Source organism: Dendrobates tinctorius, unplaced genomic scaffold (assembly GCF_039654945.1).
Source record: "Dendrobates tinctorius isolate UK_male_01 unplaced genomic scaffold, ASM3965494v1 ptg000028l, whole genome shotgun sequence".
Lineage (NCBI taxonomy): Eukaryota > Metazoa > Chordata > Amphibia > Anura > Dendrobatidae > Dendrobates > Dendrobates tinctorius.
Genome location: NW_027361696.1, coordinates 102527023 through 102543479, shown reverse-complemented (window position 1 = coordinate 102543479; position 16457 = coordinate 102527023). Strand labels below are relative to the sequence as shown.

Genomic DNA, 16457 nt, shown 5'->3' with positions numbered 1-16457 from the left:
GGAGAGAGAGAGAGAGAGGGGGAGAGAGAGAGAGAGAGAGGGAGAGAGAGAGAGAGAGGGGGAGAGAGAGAGAGAGAGGGGGAGAGAGAGAGAGAGAGGGGGAGAGAGAGAGAGAGAGAGGGGGAGAGAGAGAGAGAGAGAGAGGGGGAGAGAGAGAGAGAGAGAGGGGGAGAGAGAGAGAGGGGGAGAGAGAGAGAGGGGGAGAGAGAGAGAGAGGGGGAGAGAGAGAGAGAGAGAGAGAGAGAGGGGGAGAGAGAGAGGGGGAGAGAGAGAGGGGGAGAGAGAGAGAGGGGGAGAGAGAGAGGGGGAGAGAGGGGGGAAAAGAGAGAGGGGGGAAAAGAGGGGGGGGGGGGAGAGAAAGAGAGGGGGGGGGAGAGAGAGGGGGGGGACACACGAACACACTCTCTATTTCCTTGACCCACCTGTCCTCTGTAATAGGCAGCCAGACTTGCTGAAAGATTAAAGGTCGACCGCCTACAGGTGGGGTGTCTTCCGTATTGCGTGAGTCATGACGAGGAGAAATTCTGGAATTTCCCTCCTTTGGGCTTTGCCTGGCCTGATGTTGACCGCCAATTTTTGTCCGTCATCTGTGCTGTCCTTTGGTTGTCCCTGTGAGGGGGAACGGTTGTAATTCTGTGAAGGACGTGAAGCGGCCTAGCCTGAGGAGTTCCGAAAAGACCGGAACCTAGCCTGGTTACGTCGCTTAAACGTACGTTTAGGTTGCGGTTGGGAAGAAAGGTACTCTTACCCCCCGTGGCATTGGAAATCATCTTGTCTAATTTTTCCCCGAAAAAAAAAAATCTCCCACTGACGTACGGGAGATCCGTAAGAGACTTGTTTGAAGACGCGGCCGCTTCCCATTCTCACAGCCAGAGGATATGTCTGATTGTAATTACATTCGCTGCTATACCTGCTACGCCTCTTGCAGAATCAAAAGTTGCAAGGCGTATGTAATCTGCCACCACCGCTATCTGAACTAGTTGATCGAACATCTGAGGAGCAGACTTTTGGAGGCTCTCCTGCAATCTTTTGGCCCATTCCAGAATGGCCGTGGCTGCCCACGTTGAGGTGAACGCGGGAGCTAGGGAGGCTCCTGCAGCCTCAAAAATTGAACGAGCCATGCGCTCAACCTGCCGATCTGCTGTATCCTTCAGGTTTGAGCTATCTGGCAGTGAGAGGAGAGACTGTGCTGCAAGCCTAGAGATAGGGGGATCGATTTCCGGTGGATCTGTCCACTTCTTGGTCTTTTTGAGAAAAAAAAGGGTATCTAGCCCTTTTTTACGGTTTTATTTACGGTTGGCGAATTTTTTGGCAGGCTGCGAAAAATGCTTATCAAGGATGTCCTGAAAACTTGGGTGATCAGAAAAATACTTTAGGGACTTCAGGGACCCCTCAAAACAGATCTTATGTTTTGGGGGTTCTTGGGGAGCATCGGATAAAAACCAGCACCCGATGAATAGAAGTGATAATGTCCTCAACTAGCGCTGTATTGCTAGGAGCACAAGGAGCCTGAGACTCCTATGTTTCCTTTTCTGATTCGGAGTCACAGATGCCCTCTGAATCCTGCACATCGCTGAGGCGTTGCCTGGAGGGAGATCTTGGACCGCCACTTTTCCATGCCCGAAGATCTCTGTGGAGATCTGCTGCGCCCGTCTCTGGAACGAGACGGTCTAGGAGACCTAGAATTACGGTGTCTCTGCCTAGAGCGGGACGACCGTGAGCCATGGGAGGACGTAGCTGAACGTGACCTATGGGACCGTTCACTACTAGCATTGCCAGGGACTGCCTGTCCGCTTATAGCTGGGATATGACCCTGCATAGCCTGAAGCAATGTGAAAGACAGCGTATCTATGGACTGTGACATAAATGCGGCCCATACCGGCATGTCAGTGGAGTTGAAACAGTGACAGGAGCCTCTTGGGGCACTGACCCAGCATTTTGGGAACAACTCTAGCAGTACGGTGCATGTTGCCACTGGGAAGATTGGCTTTGCAGGCTGAACAGACTGCGTAACAGCAGATAAACCTGTTTTTTTTTTGTTTTTTTTCCCCCTTTCTTCGGACCTGGAGACCGACATAGAATAACGTGTCGGCACTCAGTGCACTATGACCAAAAACCTTACAGGGGTGGCTATGCAGAGGAGCACTATAGGGAACCTATAGGGAGTCTGCGTCCACAGCAGGATAATATCCTGCTGTGCCTTACCCCACCAGTGTGCTCCTAGATCCGGCGCCAGCAGAAAAACTTCGTTTCTGCGCCCCCCGGAGACTGTGCAGCGTTCTTGAGCAATATAGCAGCGCTGCTCTCTTCCCTGAGGTAAAAAGGTAGGAGGGAGGAGGGGCGGAGAGCAGAAAAAGGGCGCGCAGCCAGGCAAAACCGCGCCTTCCTGGCTCGATCCGCCCCCTGTATGACACTGTGCAGCGTCATTATCATCATCCAGGGGGGCAGGCCGGGGGCGGTAACAAGGGGCGGTGGCTTCGGCTTAGGCCAAAGCCGCGGTCTAAAGTACAAAATCCTGCCCGGGAAGGGCTCCAGAGCGGCACGGTAGTCCGGAGGGGGGCAGAAAACGAACCAAAACCCCCCCGGATGTGTGCCATATCGCCCGGACGCCCCTATATACGCAGCGCAGCCCTGTGAAGGGTCTTTTTGACCCCTTTAGAGGGCTGACGCTGCCGCAGGGACCGGAATCCCTGCATCCTGTGGCCCAAATATGACAGCCCCCGGCCCCATAGCAGACCACAGCAGTGCTGGGGCTACAATAAAGTTAGCGCTGCGAACGCAGCTCCTACCTGTGTCGTCTCAACCCAACATCCCTAGAGGGGGTTAGGGAGGGCGCTTCACCGCCATCAGGAGGAATTCTTCCTCACCTCAGCCTCAACCCAAAAGGCCCAGGGCCTGGGGAAGGAGGGGGGTTCTCGACCTCGAACCATGCACCCGAAGGGCTGGGGAGGGAGCGACATGGGGAAGAGCCATCTCTACCTCAACCGGGTACCACTAAAAAGAGGACCAAGGAGGGAGCCATGCCGGGAGTCTCAGAGAGACCCTCTTTTCTTCATTTGTGTCAAGAAGAATCTTCTTAGGTGTGCCTCCTTGCGACACTAAGCAAAAACTGAGGTAAGGCGGATGCCGCCCAGGGGTGTATACTGTGGAGGAGCCAGAGCCAAATCTTTTTCAGATTAAGCATAGTGTCGCCTCCTAGTGGACAGAAAGCATAACACCCAAGGTCCTGTGTCCCCCAATGAGGCGACAGAGTAAGTAACAATTAGCAACAAAAAATGCACATCCCATGGGATGTCACAAGGTTCACAATTAAGTAGTGGATAAACACTGCAGCTTCATATTCTGATGTACCCAATGAGTAAGGGTATGTTTCCAGGGTCATTATTGGCAGCGCTTGGACACATCTCCGTCCAAAGCGCTGCCCCCTTTTGTATGTCCGGTGATTCCGCATGTGTTCATTGAACCATGCAGAATCACCGCATCCTATACATAGGATGGTGATATTTATCTTGCAGAGACTAAAGGCCCCTTTACATTTAGCGATGCACCAGCGATCCCGACCACGATATGACCCGGTCAGGATCGCTAGTGCATCGCTAAATGGTCGCTAGAGAGCTGCCAAACAGGCAGATTTCACTAGTGTATGCAGCAGCGGTCGCACTTACCTTTCAGACGCGGCGAGGGTGATGTCTTCCGCTTGCGTCCATGGCTCACTCGTCAGCGCCAGCAGGAAGACGACGAGAAATGGACCAGGCCGATCTCGCGCAATCAGCGATACCTCCGACCGGCTCCCCGCTGGCTAAGTATCACATGTAGCGATATCGCTAGCAATATCGCTGCTGCGTCACAAAATCGGTGACGCTTTAGCGATATCGCCATGTGTAAAGCCCCCTTTAGCGTCTCCGCAAGATAAATAGACATGCTGCAGTCTAGAAAGACGTGCCGCATGTCCGGTAATGCAGGGACGCCGGAGGCGTTCCTGCACGCATAGTGAAGATGGGATTTCATAAAATCCCCTCCACTATGCTGTAACATCTGGATGCTGCAGATTGGATGCAGCACCCAATTCGCAGCGTTTACTGACCATGGAAACATACCCTAATATCTAAATGTAGCACAGGATAGTAGTATGTACGTCCCTGCAACATTTTTCGGATCAGACTAGTGCGTGTACCAGCAGGTAGCTCCTGCACTGGTCCACAATGCAGACAAGCAAATGGAGTCAATCATATCTGCAGTTTGCAGAAGTAAATGGCCCAATTTTACGAACAGCCGGCCTCACTTGAAACCAAATAGATGGCCACTTACCTGGTCCAGTGTGTTTCAAATTAAAGTTCTCATCGGGGAAACGACTTCCATAGATTGATTTGCCACCCGTGCCATTATGATTAGTAAAATCTCCTCCCTGTAAAAAAGAAAAAAAAAAAAAAAAAAAAATGTTAAACTTTAATAAAAAGAGGGGATAAGCTTGATTAATCTGTCAGTACAGGAACCTATTTATAGGGTAATCGGTCATTAGATTCATGTATGTAAATGGGGTGAATCTTGTCAGTCAGGGGCCACCCCAGACTAGTCAGGTCTCTATAGAAATGCCAGTGTTTCATAGTAACATTTACATGACTGCGGTCGCACGGCTAGGCTCAGATTCAGGATGCTCATGGATGTCATGAAACATGCGCTTTACTAGAATATTTGTAACCGACACATGATAAATGCACATTGTTGTAGAAACCATCTTTCCCATACAACAAAGAAATGTTTGCCATTTTTTTCAAGGGCAGTAACAATTTTTTTTTTTTTTTTTTTAGTGCCTTGACAGGCCTAAACTAAAGCGGAGTTACAGGTCTCAGCAGCAGCCACTTCCCCGAGCAGAGTTCTGCTTTCATTTCCAGAGTAGCTGAAAGTGACTAATCGGTGGCAATGCCTGGTCTTAGGCTAGATCATCAATATCAGATCAATAGCATCCAAGGATAGGTGATCAACATGAGACCAGATAAACTTTATAATTTTTCTATGAATGTTATCGTATAACAAATAGATGAATCTTATTCCCTGCGATGAATTATAGCCAGTTCATCTATATTTAGTTACCGTATATACTCATGTATAAGCCAAGATTTTCAGCACTTTTTTTGTGCTGAAAACACCCCCCCCCCCCTCAGCTTATACATGAGTCATTGTCCACAAAGCCTGCAGGGAGGAGGAGCGGCGGTAAGAGCCGGCGGCTGTGGCACAGTGACCGCTGCAGCCGCCGGCTTCAAGAGGACATCATACTCACCCTCAGTCGCTGCATCTCCGTCCTGGCAGCTCTTCCCCCGTGCTGAGTGGTCACGTGGTACTGCTCATTAAGGTAATGAATACGCATGTGTCTCCACTCCCATAGACGTGGAGCGCATATTCGTTACCTTAAAGAGCAGTACCACATGACCGCTGAGCACAGGAGGAAGAGCTGCTGGCGCCAGGAATCAGATGCAGGGACGGCGCAACGAGGCTGAGTAGGACGGGGGCGAGTCATGCATACAATGATGGGACGGAGGTAAGCCATGCATACAACAGGGAGAGCTACACATACCAGGACCGGGATAAGGGGACAATGCATACCCAGCTTATACTCGAGCCAATAAGCTTACCCAGTTTTCCATGACAAAATTAGGTGCCTCGGCTTATACTCAGGTCAGCTTATTTATACTTGGGAATATACGGTATATCTAAAAGCGGCACGTGGTTAGTGTTGTAATCTCTACTCATCACCGATAATAAATAAGTCTGAATGTAGAGACTAAAAACAAATCTGTATTAAGTTTCTTTCTCCAGCCCCCATAAATTTCAACATTTGACAAAAAAAAAAAAAAAGGAGCATCACAAATTTTATTTTTCTATTTTTAGTAAAACATTGGTTTGCTTCATAATTAACCTGGGAAGATTAAAGAAAAGACAGATTACTTACCTGGCACATAAAGTTGGGGATTACTCTGTGAAAAGTGGATCCTTTATATCCAAAGCCCACCTCTCCAGTGCACAGGGACCGAAAATTTTCTAGGAATTAAAAAGGCAAGATCCTAAATTTAATTTAACTTCATCACATTCATTAGCATCAGTGGAATGTCACGTTTCATTTGTTTTGTCCTGACTGCAGGTTGCCTCACAAAAACCCTGTTCATATTCTCCAGTAGAACATAAGGGCATTGTAGAGAGTAGTGCCCAAGTAAGAGCAGCACTGGCCTTGACCGGCCCAATATAGCCATGCATTACAGGCTTGGCCATTCTAAATTGCAGCAAGAAATATTTACTGGGTATTGCAAACTGGGACACAAGCGATAGAAGCCAAACCAGGATGTTTTTTTTGAAGGACATCACATTTGAAGTGAATGAGGGGCCTATTTGACAGCAAGATTTATACCATTCGAAAAACCACACTTAAGTGTATTAACCCTTCAGGTGCTTCACAGGAATTAATGGAGTGTGGAAGGAAAAAAAAAAACAAAAAAAAACAAACATTTAACATTAACCCCTTCACGATCTTGGGGGTTTTAGCTTTTTTTTTTTTACTCCCATTCTTCCCAGAACCATAACTTTTTATTTTTAATATGGCTATGTGAGGGTTTGTTTTTTTTGTGTGACAAGTTGTACTTTTGAACTACACTATAGGTTTCACTATATTGTGTACTGAAAAATGGGGAAAAAATTTCAAAGTGCGGTGAAAGTGCAATTCCACAATAGCTTTTTTTCCTTAACCATGTTCATCAAGTGCTAAAACTGACCTGCCATTATGCTTCTCTAGGTCATTACAAGTTCACAGACACCAAATATGTATTAGGTTCTGTTCTATTTAAGTGGCATAAAAAAAAAAAAAAAAAAAAAAAAAAAAAAAAAGCCATTTGCTCAAGCCCCGCAGCGTCTCTATTTATTTGGGGCTTGGTGAGGGCTTATTTTTTGCGCGTTGAGCTGATGTTTTTATTCATGCCATTTTTGGTATACATATGATGTTCTGCAGTGTTGCAACAAAAAAAAAAATAAAAATAAAAACAATTTTGGATTTTTAATTTTTTTTTTTTTTTTTTTCTTCTTGTTTCACTTGGGGCACTTTGAACTTTTAGGCTATGTGCTCACATAGCGATTTTCAAGTGATTTTTTCCTGAGCAGAAACGCATGCCATTGCCAGGGAAATCGCATGCGCCTTTTGACATGTGTTTTCGCTCATATAATTGATGGAATGCTGAATCGCGGGCGATTCCGCAAAATTAATGAACATGCTGCGTTTTTTTTTTTTTACTGCTAAGCGATTCCGCAGCGGTAAAAAAACGCACCATTGGCACAACATGTGTGTTTTCTATTAAAATAAGTGTTCCATCCATTTGTAAGCGTTTTCGTGGCAGAATCGCGCGTTAAAAACGCCATGGAAACGCTTAAAAATCGCTACGTGGGCACACAGCCTTATACTTTTTTTTTTTTTTAATATTTTCCACTGGCTTTAATAGTAATAATGAGAGACTAGTTGCTGGTATTATTGCCTGTTCTACAGGTAGCAGAGCGGAAGCCCTACTATGTGTAGCTAAAATGCACATCTGCTTTGAGTGCCGGCCACAGCAATCCAGCAATGACAAACACAGGGGTCTCCTGACAGCGGCATTTAACATGTTAACAGCTGCAGGTGGATTGCGATTCAACCTGCGGCTGTTAGGCGCACATGTCAGCTCATGAAAATCAGTTAACATGGGCCAGAAAAGGTGCAAGCTCAGCGCTGCAGCCCACATTTATGGCGAGGACACAACCTATGACGTACCTATACATCACAGGTCATGAAGAGGTTAAAGTTGCACTCTGCAGCGCTATAGCATGAAAATATGATATACTAGATTATGGCCCGATGCTATCGCATCGGGAGGATGCGATAGCATCACACCTCTTGCCATGTTAACCCTCAACACACACACTCCTCTCACTCTTTCACTCCACATACGACCCCTTCTCTCACTCCGTCTCTCATACTCACGCTGTCATCGCCGCTGCTCCACGATCCCCGACATCTTCTTCCGCCGGCGCCATCCTGGATCCAGACGTTGTCCACGCCGGCGACATGTTCTTGCGGCGACGCCATCTTGAGTATTGTGAAATCCCGCGATACTCAAGATGGCGTCGCCGGAAGAACATGTCGCCGACGCGGACGATGTCGGGATTCAAAATGGCGTCGGCGAAATCTCGCGAGTTTTCGCCGACGCCATTTTGGATCCCGACGTCGCCCTCGCCACGCCGGCGACATGTTCTTGCGGTGACGCCATCTTGAGTATCGCGGGATTTCGCCAATCCAAAATGGCATCGCCGCAAGAACATGTCGCCGGCGTGGAGGACGTCTGGATCCAGGATGGCGCCAGCGGAAGAAGATGTCGGGGATCGTGGATCAGCGGCAATGACGGCGTGAGTATGAGAGACGGAGTGAGAGAAAGGGTTGTATGTGGAGTGAAAGAGTGAGTGGAGATGGTGAAAGGTGAGAGGAGTGTGTGTGTTGAGGGTTAACATGGAAAGAGGTGTGTGGGGACATCACCGGTTACAACTGGACGGAAGTTGTTACAACCGGAAGCTGCTTAGGGCATTTATTATTATAGATGAATAACATTACATGCTATAGCACTACAGAGTGCAACTTTATTTGATGGTTAGATATGGGAGGTGGCTACTTAGTTCATACCTGTACACACCTGTTTGTTTGGAAGAGGCTTTTGTCATTTAAAAATTTTGCTTTTAGACCTAAATTTTTTATATTCACAAGGGCAACAGGAGAAAATGAACTATACAATTTGTTGTGCAATTTCTCCTGAGTAAGGCAATAACCATTAAGTGGCGAAAAATTTATGTTTGGACGCATGGCAGGGCTCAGAAAGAACAGAGTGACATTGTGCGACACGGATTTTGATGGCATGTTCTGCGGGTGTCACGGCAATGCTTGGAAGGGTAGGAGCAGTTTGACTTTTTGAACACAAAGTTGGCTGGAATCGAGAGGACACCATGTCGCGTTTGGAGAGCCCCTGATCTGGAAACCCCCCCAAAAGTGACCCCATTTTGGAAACTACACTCCTCGAGGAACTTATTTAGGCATGTGGCAAGCAGCTTGAACCTACAGGTGCTTCACAGAATTTTACAACATTGATCTGCAGAAGGGCAAAATATTTTTCCCACAAAAAATGTTTTAGTCCCCCTTTTTTTTCCCTAATTTTCACAACGATAGCAGGAGAAAATAGACCCAGAAATTTGTTGTTCATTTTCTCCTGAGTACAACGATACCCCATTTGTGGTCGAAAATTACTTTTGAGGCACAGTGCAAAGCTCAGAAATATATATATTTGAGTTTTTGCTGGACTGGTTTGAAGGTGCCATGTCACATTGGTAGAGTCCCTGAGGTTCCAGAATAGCAGAAACCCCAATAAGTGACCCCATTTTACAAACTACACTTCAATAAATTCATCTATGTGTGAGAAAATTATACCTGGATGCACGAAGCACCTCAGCTTTGGAGGAAAAAAAAAAAAAAAAAAGAAAAGAAATATCCTGGCTGCAATCGTGCAACTGCCTGTGGTTAGGGCAGCATCAACCAGGTGATAGGGTCTCCAACTGCTGAGATACCAGCCACCTCTTGCCAGTCCTACCAATTTATATACAGCCAGTTAGCATACCTCCCTCCCCCCTCTGCTCTTGAAGAGTTAACCATTTAAATGAAGAGTGTCTGTAAGATGACAGAAAAATATTTAGAATTGAGAGTCCTCAGTGGTTGATACCTTTTAATGGCTAAGGCTGGAGTCACACACAAAAAAAAAAAAAAAAAAAATCTGATTTGAAACATTGTATTTCTAGGCAGTCCCCACTTTTCTGCATGACAGGAGTGTCCTTTTCCCGCAAATCAAACTTACCAGCAGTTTTTGGCACCACATCTGCTTTCAACTGCAAGAAAAAGCAACAAAAAACAAGTCACTTATGGAAGAATATGCCGTTCATGTAGAAACTACACACAGTGTGCCTGTAGATAGTGGTGCAGCGACGTGCACTGCCGATTATCAGCTACAAACAGTGCATGTGGCTATTTTTTGTTCCGGTCTAAGAGCTGACAGCAGTAAAGCTGCGTGCCACAACATGACTTCCCGTCCAACAACTTTCTGCAAGTAGAAGACTGAGCGTTTATGTCTAGAGATGGACGTGGACAAGCGACAGCAGCGTAGACCTGCCTCTGCATACATATTCACTGTGGGCCATGGAATCAAGGTCCATGATGAAGACATATTAAGGGGAGCATTTGCATTTACAGCTGTCAGATGACAGTACTGTAAAACATAAACCAAGTCTCTGCTCCAGATTACCCACAGTCGTTAGCAAGTTATCACTTATTTTAAGGACAGGAGATTGCCAAAATGGGAAACGCCGATTTTGGCAATGTGCACAGTGTCTTCCAGGCACATCCCACCTTAAAGCATATCCATAATTTAACAATGTACAGCGTTTCAAAGTGACCCTGCTGAGGACATGTTCTGCTTTAGGTCACTTCAGGTCTCCGTAATCTTGAAGCAGTTGAGAAGTAACATCGGCACGTTTTTGGGCACTATGGATCTGTAGGAGAAAATTGGCATTTACCTCGCACACTCATTATAAGCCAATGTTAAGAAATTGATGACTAAGTCAGGCAGATTCTTATCTAGAAACCTGAATGTAAATTATGTAACCAAATCTTACTCGGCAGCTTGAGAAGCCAGCGTGTTAAGCACCTGCCACAGACTCTGCACAACTCCGCCAGAAGTCTACAATTATTGCTTTAGCTTGTAATTCTATTAGGTAATATTAGCTGGCAAACATTGCTTCCATGTTGGAATCCCTCTCAGCTTTACCAAGACCTGAGCGCCACGTACAGATATAGTCACAGGTCTGTGCGGCAACACAAGACAGATAAGACAGATTACCTGCTAGTCCTGTAGCAACTCATATGAAAGCAAAAATGGGGTCCACGTTGGTTCAGACCCAGCTTTCCTAGTGACAGGTATAATAAGGATGGAGGGCACAGCTCAGTGGCATTGAGGGGTTTTAAAGCAGTGGTAAAAAAATAAAATAAATCAAACTTTCTGGACCAGAGCAGATTTTAGTCATTTAAAATGTTTTCTGTGAAATCCAGCAGGTGACCGAGGTGCTTAGTCAGCCGATACGTCTACATCAGGCTAGTCCTATACACGTCACCTCCGTAGTCAGCTCATTTATTGGGATAGGTCACATAGTTTCAGAATGATGGCAACTTAACAGACTAATGAAACTATGAACATTATGACATTGCAGCTATATGAATACGGACACTAATAAAACAAGACAATAACATGGAAGTGACAAATATGAGGAACTATGCCTTACCAGCTTCCCTGGAGCGGCAATGATATTTACTGGTGACCCCCCCTCCCCTCTACTGACGGCTATGCTTTATATACTGTATTAGATGGGGGGAGTATACAGCGGCCGCACCATCTCACCGGTCACACGTAATGGCAGCAATGGCGCTGCTCCCATCAGCAAACATTAGAAATCTGCCAGCTACACACTTTTCACTTGGCGGTCAGCCGTGTATGTGACTGCACTGGTTAGAAGGTCACCTTACATGTACTCGGGGGCTACTGTCATCTACGTCCCATCACACCGAGCAAATACCATGGACTTTGCTTCAGCAAAGCAGGACTGACCATAGCCATAATACATGTCACCTGCACGTGGCACAAGTTATTTCTACAGAATATCCCCTGCCATTACCAGTGTCTAGAAGTCATAGAAAGCATACAGGAAAGCGGGCAATAAGTGCACACTGCAGCCATTAGGCCTATCTATACTAATCAGGAACATCCAAGCGATTCTGACCGCTGCAACCACTCTGTAGATGCAGACTATGGCTCCTAGAGCTGGACAATATGGCTATAGTCCCTCAACCGGGACTGTGACTAGGATTTCCTATATAAGTGCCCTGCATGATGACAAGGAGTGCCCATAGATCTATAGGGAAGCAATAGCAGCCCCCTAACCAGCATTACAGGCACCTGCTGCCCAGCAGGATCCCATGAAGGGTTAAGGACAGGAGTCAGAACTTGCATGGCTAAAGTCACAAGGGGCACAGGAGAACAGATACAGGAGCAGTAGTAAAACCAGAGAATCGTGTCCTCCAACCAGTCCAAGGACAACAGGTCACTCGCATCCAGAATTCCTATAGGGGGCGCCAGATTATACTAGAATCACTTCTCCATTCATTCAGGTCATGCCAACTGGGAACACTAGATGGCGACACATATGATCCCCAATATGGTGCAGCCTGATAACAAGTGCTGCACGACCCCGGCTCACAAAGTGACAAGAGAGACCCCCTACCTCTAAAATAATGCGTCCAAGTGGCTGGTTGTCTGCGACTATATCCATGTACACCAGCGGGTTCTCTTTACGGGAGCTCCGGTAGTCATCACCAGAACTGCTGCTGCATGGCCTTATGGCCGGGAGTGACCCGGATGCAGACCGGCAGATCCTCAACAGGCCGCGGCTAGAACACGACAGCATGGTGCAGGCAATATGATCTGTAAGAAAGTCGGGCTAGAGATATATACTCTCCGCACAGCGACACCAGCGCCCAACCCTGGCTCTGCAGGGGACAAGACACTTATCTGACAGGAATTCTGTCGAGCAAGAAACGTGACAGAACACAATGTGCGAGAGTGCGAACACGTCCTGTAGTTACTATCACATGTCCGGCGGCCCCAACATGTGCCCTAATAGCAGCCCCCTTATTTATATTGTGTCCTGTAGTTACTGTTACATGTCCATGTGCCCTAATAGCAGCCCCTTATTTATAGTGTGTCCTGTAGTTACTGTATCACATGTCCGGCGGCCCCAACATGTGCCCTAACAGCAGCCCCCTTATTTATAGTGTGTCCTGTAGTTACTGTATCACATGTCCGGCGGCCCCAACATGTGCCCTAACAGCAGCCCCCTTATTTATAGTGTGTCCTGTAGTTACTGTATCACATGTCCGGCGGCCCCAACATGTGCCCTAATAGCAGCCCCCTTATTTATAGTGTGTCCTGTAGTTACTGTCACATATCCGGCGGCCCCAACATGTGCCCTAATAGCAGCCCCTTATTTATAGTGTGTCCTGTAGTTACTGTCACATATCCGGCGGCCCCAACATGTGCCCTAATAGCAGCCCCCTTATTTATAGTGTGTCCTGTAGTTACTATCACATATCCGGCGGCCCCAACATGTGCCCTAATAGCAGCCCCTTATTTATAGTGTGTCCTGTAGTTACTGTCACATATCCGGCAGCCCCAACATGTGCCCTAACAGCAGCCCCCTTATTTATAGTGTGTCCTGTAGTAACTGTATCACATGTCCGGCGGCCCCACACATGTGCCCTAACAGCAGCCCCCTTATTTATAGTGTGTCCTGTAGTTACTATCACATGTCCGGCGGCCCCAACATGTGCCCTAATAGCAGCCCCCTTATTTATAGTGTGTCCTGTAGTTACTATCACATGTCCGGCGGCCCCAACATGTGCCCTAACAGCAGCCCCCTTATTTATAGTGTGTCCTGTAGTTACTGTATCACATGTCCGGCGGCCCCAACATCTGCCCTAACAGCAGCCCCCTTATTTATAGTGTGTCCTGTAGTTACTGTCACATATCCGGCGGCCCCAACATCTGCCCTAACAGCAGCCCCCTTATTTATAGTGTGTCCTGTAGTTGCTATCACATGTCCGGCGGCCCCAACATGTGCCCTAATAGCAGCCCCCTTATTTATAGTGTGTCCTGTAGTTACTGTATCACATGTCCGGCGGCCCCAACATCTGCCCTAACAGCAGCCCCCTTATTTATAGTGTGTCCTGTAGTTACTGTATCACATGTCCGGCGGCCCCAACATGTGCCCTAATAGCAGCCCCTTATTTATAGTGTGTCCTGTAGTTACTATCACATATCCGGCGGCCCCAACATGTGCCCTAATAGCAGCCCCTTATTTATAGTGTGTCCTGTAGTTACTGTCACATATCCGGCGGCCCCAACATGTGCCCTAACAGCAGCCCCCTTATTTATAGTGTGTCCTGTAGTTACTGTCACATATCCGGCGGCCCCAACATGTGCCCTAATAGCAGCCCCTTATTTATAGTGTGTCCTGTAGTTACTGTCACATATCCGGCGGCCCCAACATGTGCCCTAATAGCAGCCCCTTATTTATAGTGTGTCCTGTAGTTACTATCACATATCCGGCGGCCCCAACATGTGCCCTAATAGCAGCCCCTTATTTATAGTGTGTCCTGTAGTTACTGTCACATATCCGGCAGCCCCAACATGTGCCCTAACAGCAGCCCCCTTATTTATAGTGTGTCCTGTAGTAACTGTATCACATGTCCGGCGGCCCCACACATGTGCCCTAACAGCAGCCCCCTTATTTATAGTGTGTCCTGTAGTTACTATCACATGTCCGGCGGCCCCAACATGTGCCCTAATAGCAGCCCCCTTATTTATAGTGTGTCCTGTAGTTACTATCACATGTCCGGCGGCCCCAACATGTGCCCTAATAGCAGCCCCCTTATTTATAGTGTGTCCTGTAGGTACTGTATCACATGTCCGGCGGCCCCAACATCTGCCCTAACAGCAGCCCCCTTATTTATAGTGTGTCCTGTAGTTACTGTCACATATCCGGCGGCCCCAACATCTGCCCTAACAGCAGCCCCCTTATTTATAGTGTGTCCTGTAGTTGCTATCACATGTCCGGCGGCCCCAACATGTGCCCTAACAGCAGCCCCCTTATTTATAGTGTGTCCTGTAGTTACTGTATCACATGTCCGGCGGCCCCAACATGTGCCCTAACAGCAGCCCCCTTATTTATAGTGTGTCCTGTAGTTACTGTATCACATGTCCGGCGGCCCCAACATGTGCCCTAACAGCAGCCCCCTTATTTATAGTGTGTCCTGTAGTTACTGTATCACATGTCCGGCGGCCCCAACATGTGCCCTAACAGCAGCCCCCTTATTTATAGTGTGTCCTGTAGTTACTGTATCACATGTCCGGCGGCCCCAACATCTGCCCTAACAGCAGCCCCCTTATTTATAGTGTGTCCTGTAGTAACTGTATCACATGTCCGGCGGCCCCACACATGTGCCCTAACAGCAGCCCCCTTATTTATAGTGTGTCCTGTAGTTACTATCACATGTCCGGCGGCCCCAACATGTGCCCTAATAGCAGCCCCCTTATTTATAGTGTGTCCTGTAGTTACTGTATCACATGTCCGGCGGCCCCAACATCTGCCCTAACAGCAGCCCCCTTATTTATAGTGTGTCCTGTAGTTACTGTCACATATCCGGCGGCCCCAACATCTGCCCTAACAGCAGCCCCCTTATTTATAGTGTGTCCTGTAGTTGCTATCACATGTCCGGCGGCCCCAACATGTGCCCTAACAGCAGCCCCCTTATTTATAGTGTGTCCTGTAGTTACTGTATCACATGTCCGGCGGCCCCAACATGTGCCCTAACAGCAGCCCCCTTATTTATAGTGTGTCCTGTAGTAACTGTATCACATGTCCGGCGGCCCCAACATCTGCCCTAACAGCAGCCCCCTTATTTATAGTGTGTCCTGTAGTTACTGTATCACATGTCCGGCGGCCCCAACATGTGCCCTAACAGCAGCCCCCTTATTTATAGTGTGTCCTGTAGTTACTGTCACATATCCGGCGGCCCCAACATCTGCCCTAACAGCAGCCCCCTTATTTATAGTGTGTCCTGTAGTTGCTATCACATGTCCGGCGGCCCCAACATGTGCCCTAACAGCAGCCCCCTTATTTTTAGTGTGTCCTGTAGTTACTGTATCACATGTCCGGCGGCCCCAACATGTGCCCTAACAGCAGCCCCCTTAATTAAAGTGTGTCCTGTAGTTACTATCACATGTCCGGCGGCCCCAACATGTGCCCTAACAGCAGCCCCCTTATTTATAGTGTGTCCTGTAGTTACTATCACATGTCCGGCGGCCCCAACATCTGCCCTAACAGCAGCCCCCTTATTTATAGTGTGTCCTGTAGTTACTGTATCACATGTCCGGCGGCCCCAACATGTGCCCTAACAGCAGCCCCCTTATTTATAGTGTGTCCTGTAGTTACTGTATCACATGTCCGGCGGCCCCAACATGTGCCCTAACAGCAGCCCCCTTATTTATAGTGTGTCCTGTAGTTACTGTATCACATGTCCGGCGGCCCCAACATCTGCCCTAACAGCAGCCCCCTTATTTATAGTGTGTCCTGTAGTTACTGTATCACATGTCCGGCGGCCCCAACATGTGCCCTAACAGCAGCCCCCTTATTTATAGTGTGTCCTGTAGTTACTGTATCACATGTCCGGCGGCCCCAACATCTGCCCTAACAGCAGCCCCCTTATTTATAGTGTGTCCTGTAGTTACTATCACATGTCCGGCGGC

The 16457-nt window shown here is 47.8% G+C and overlaps 1 protein-coding gene across 1 annotated transcript; it reads right to left on the bottom strand.

Annotated features, from left to right (window-relative positions):
- Positions 1-4207: 4207 nt before the first annotated feature.
- Positions 4208-12598, bottom strand: PPIF (peptidylprolyl isomerase F). Its single transcript, XM_073571241.1, has 4 exons — positions 12376-12598; positions 9903-9933; positions 5948-6036; positions 4208-4405 (listed from the first exon to the last, which is right to left on the bottom strand). Exons 1-4 carry the CDS (start codon positions 12556-12558, stop codon positions 4223-4225), a joined length of 486 nt encoding a protein of 161 aa, XP_073427342.1. The 5' UTR covers positions 12559-12598; the 3' UTR covers positions 4208-4222.
- Positions 12599-16457: the final 3859 nt, after the last annotated feature.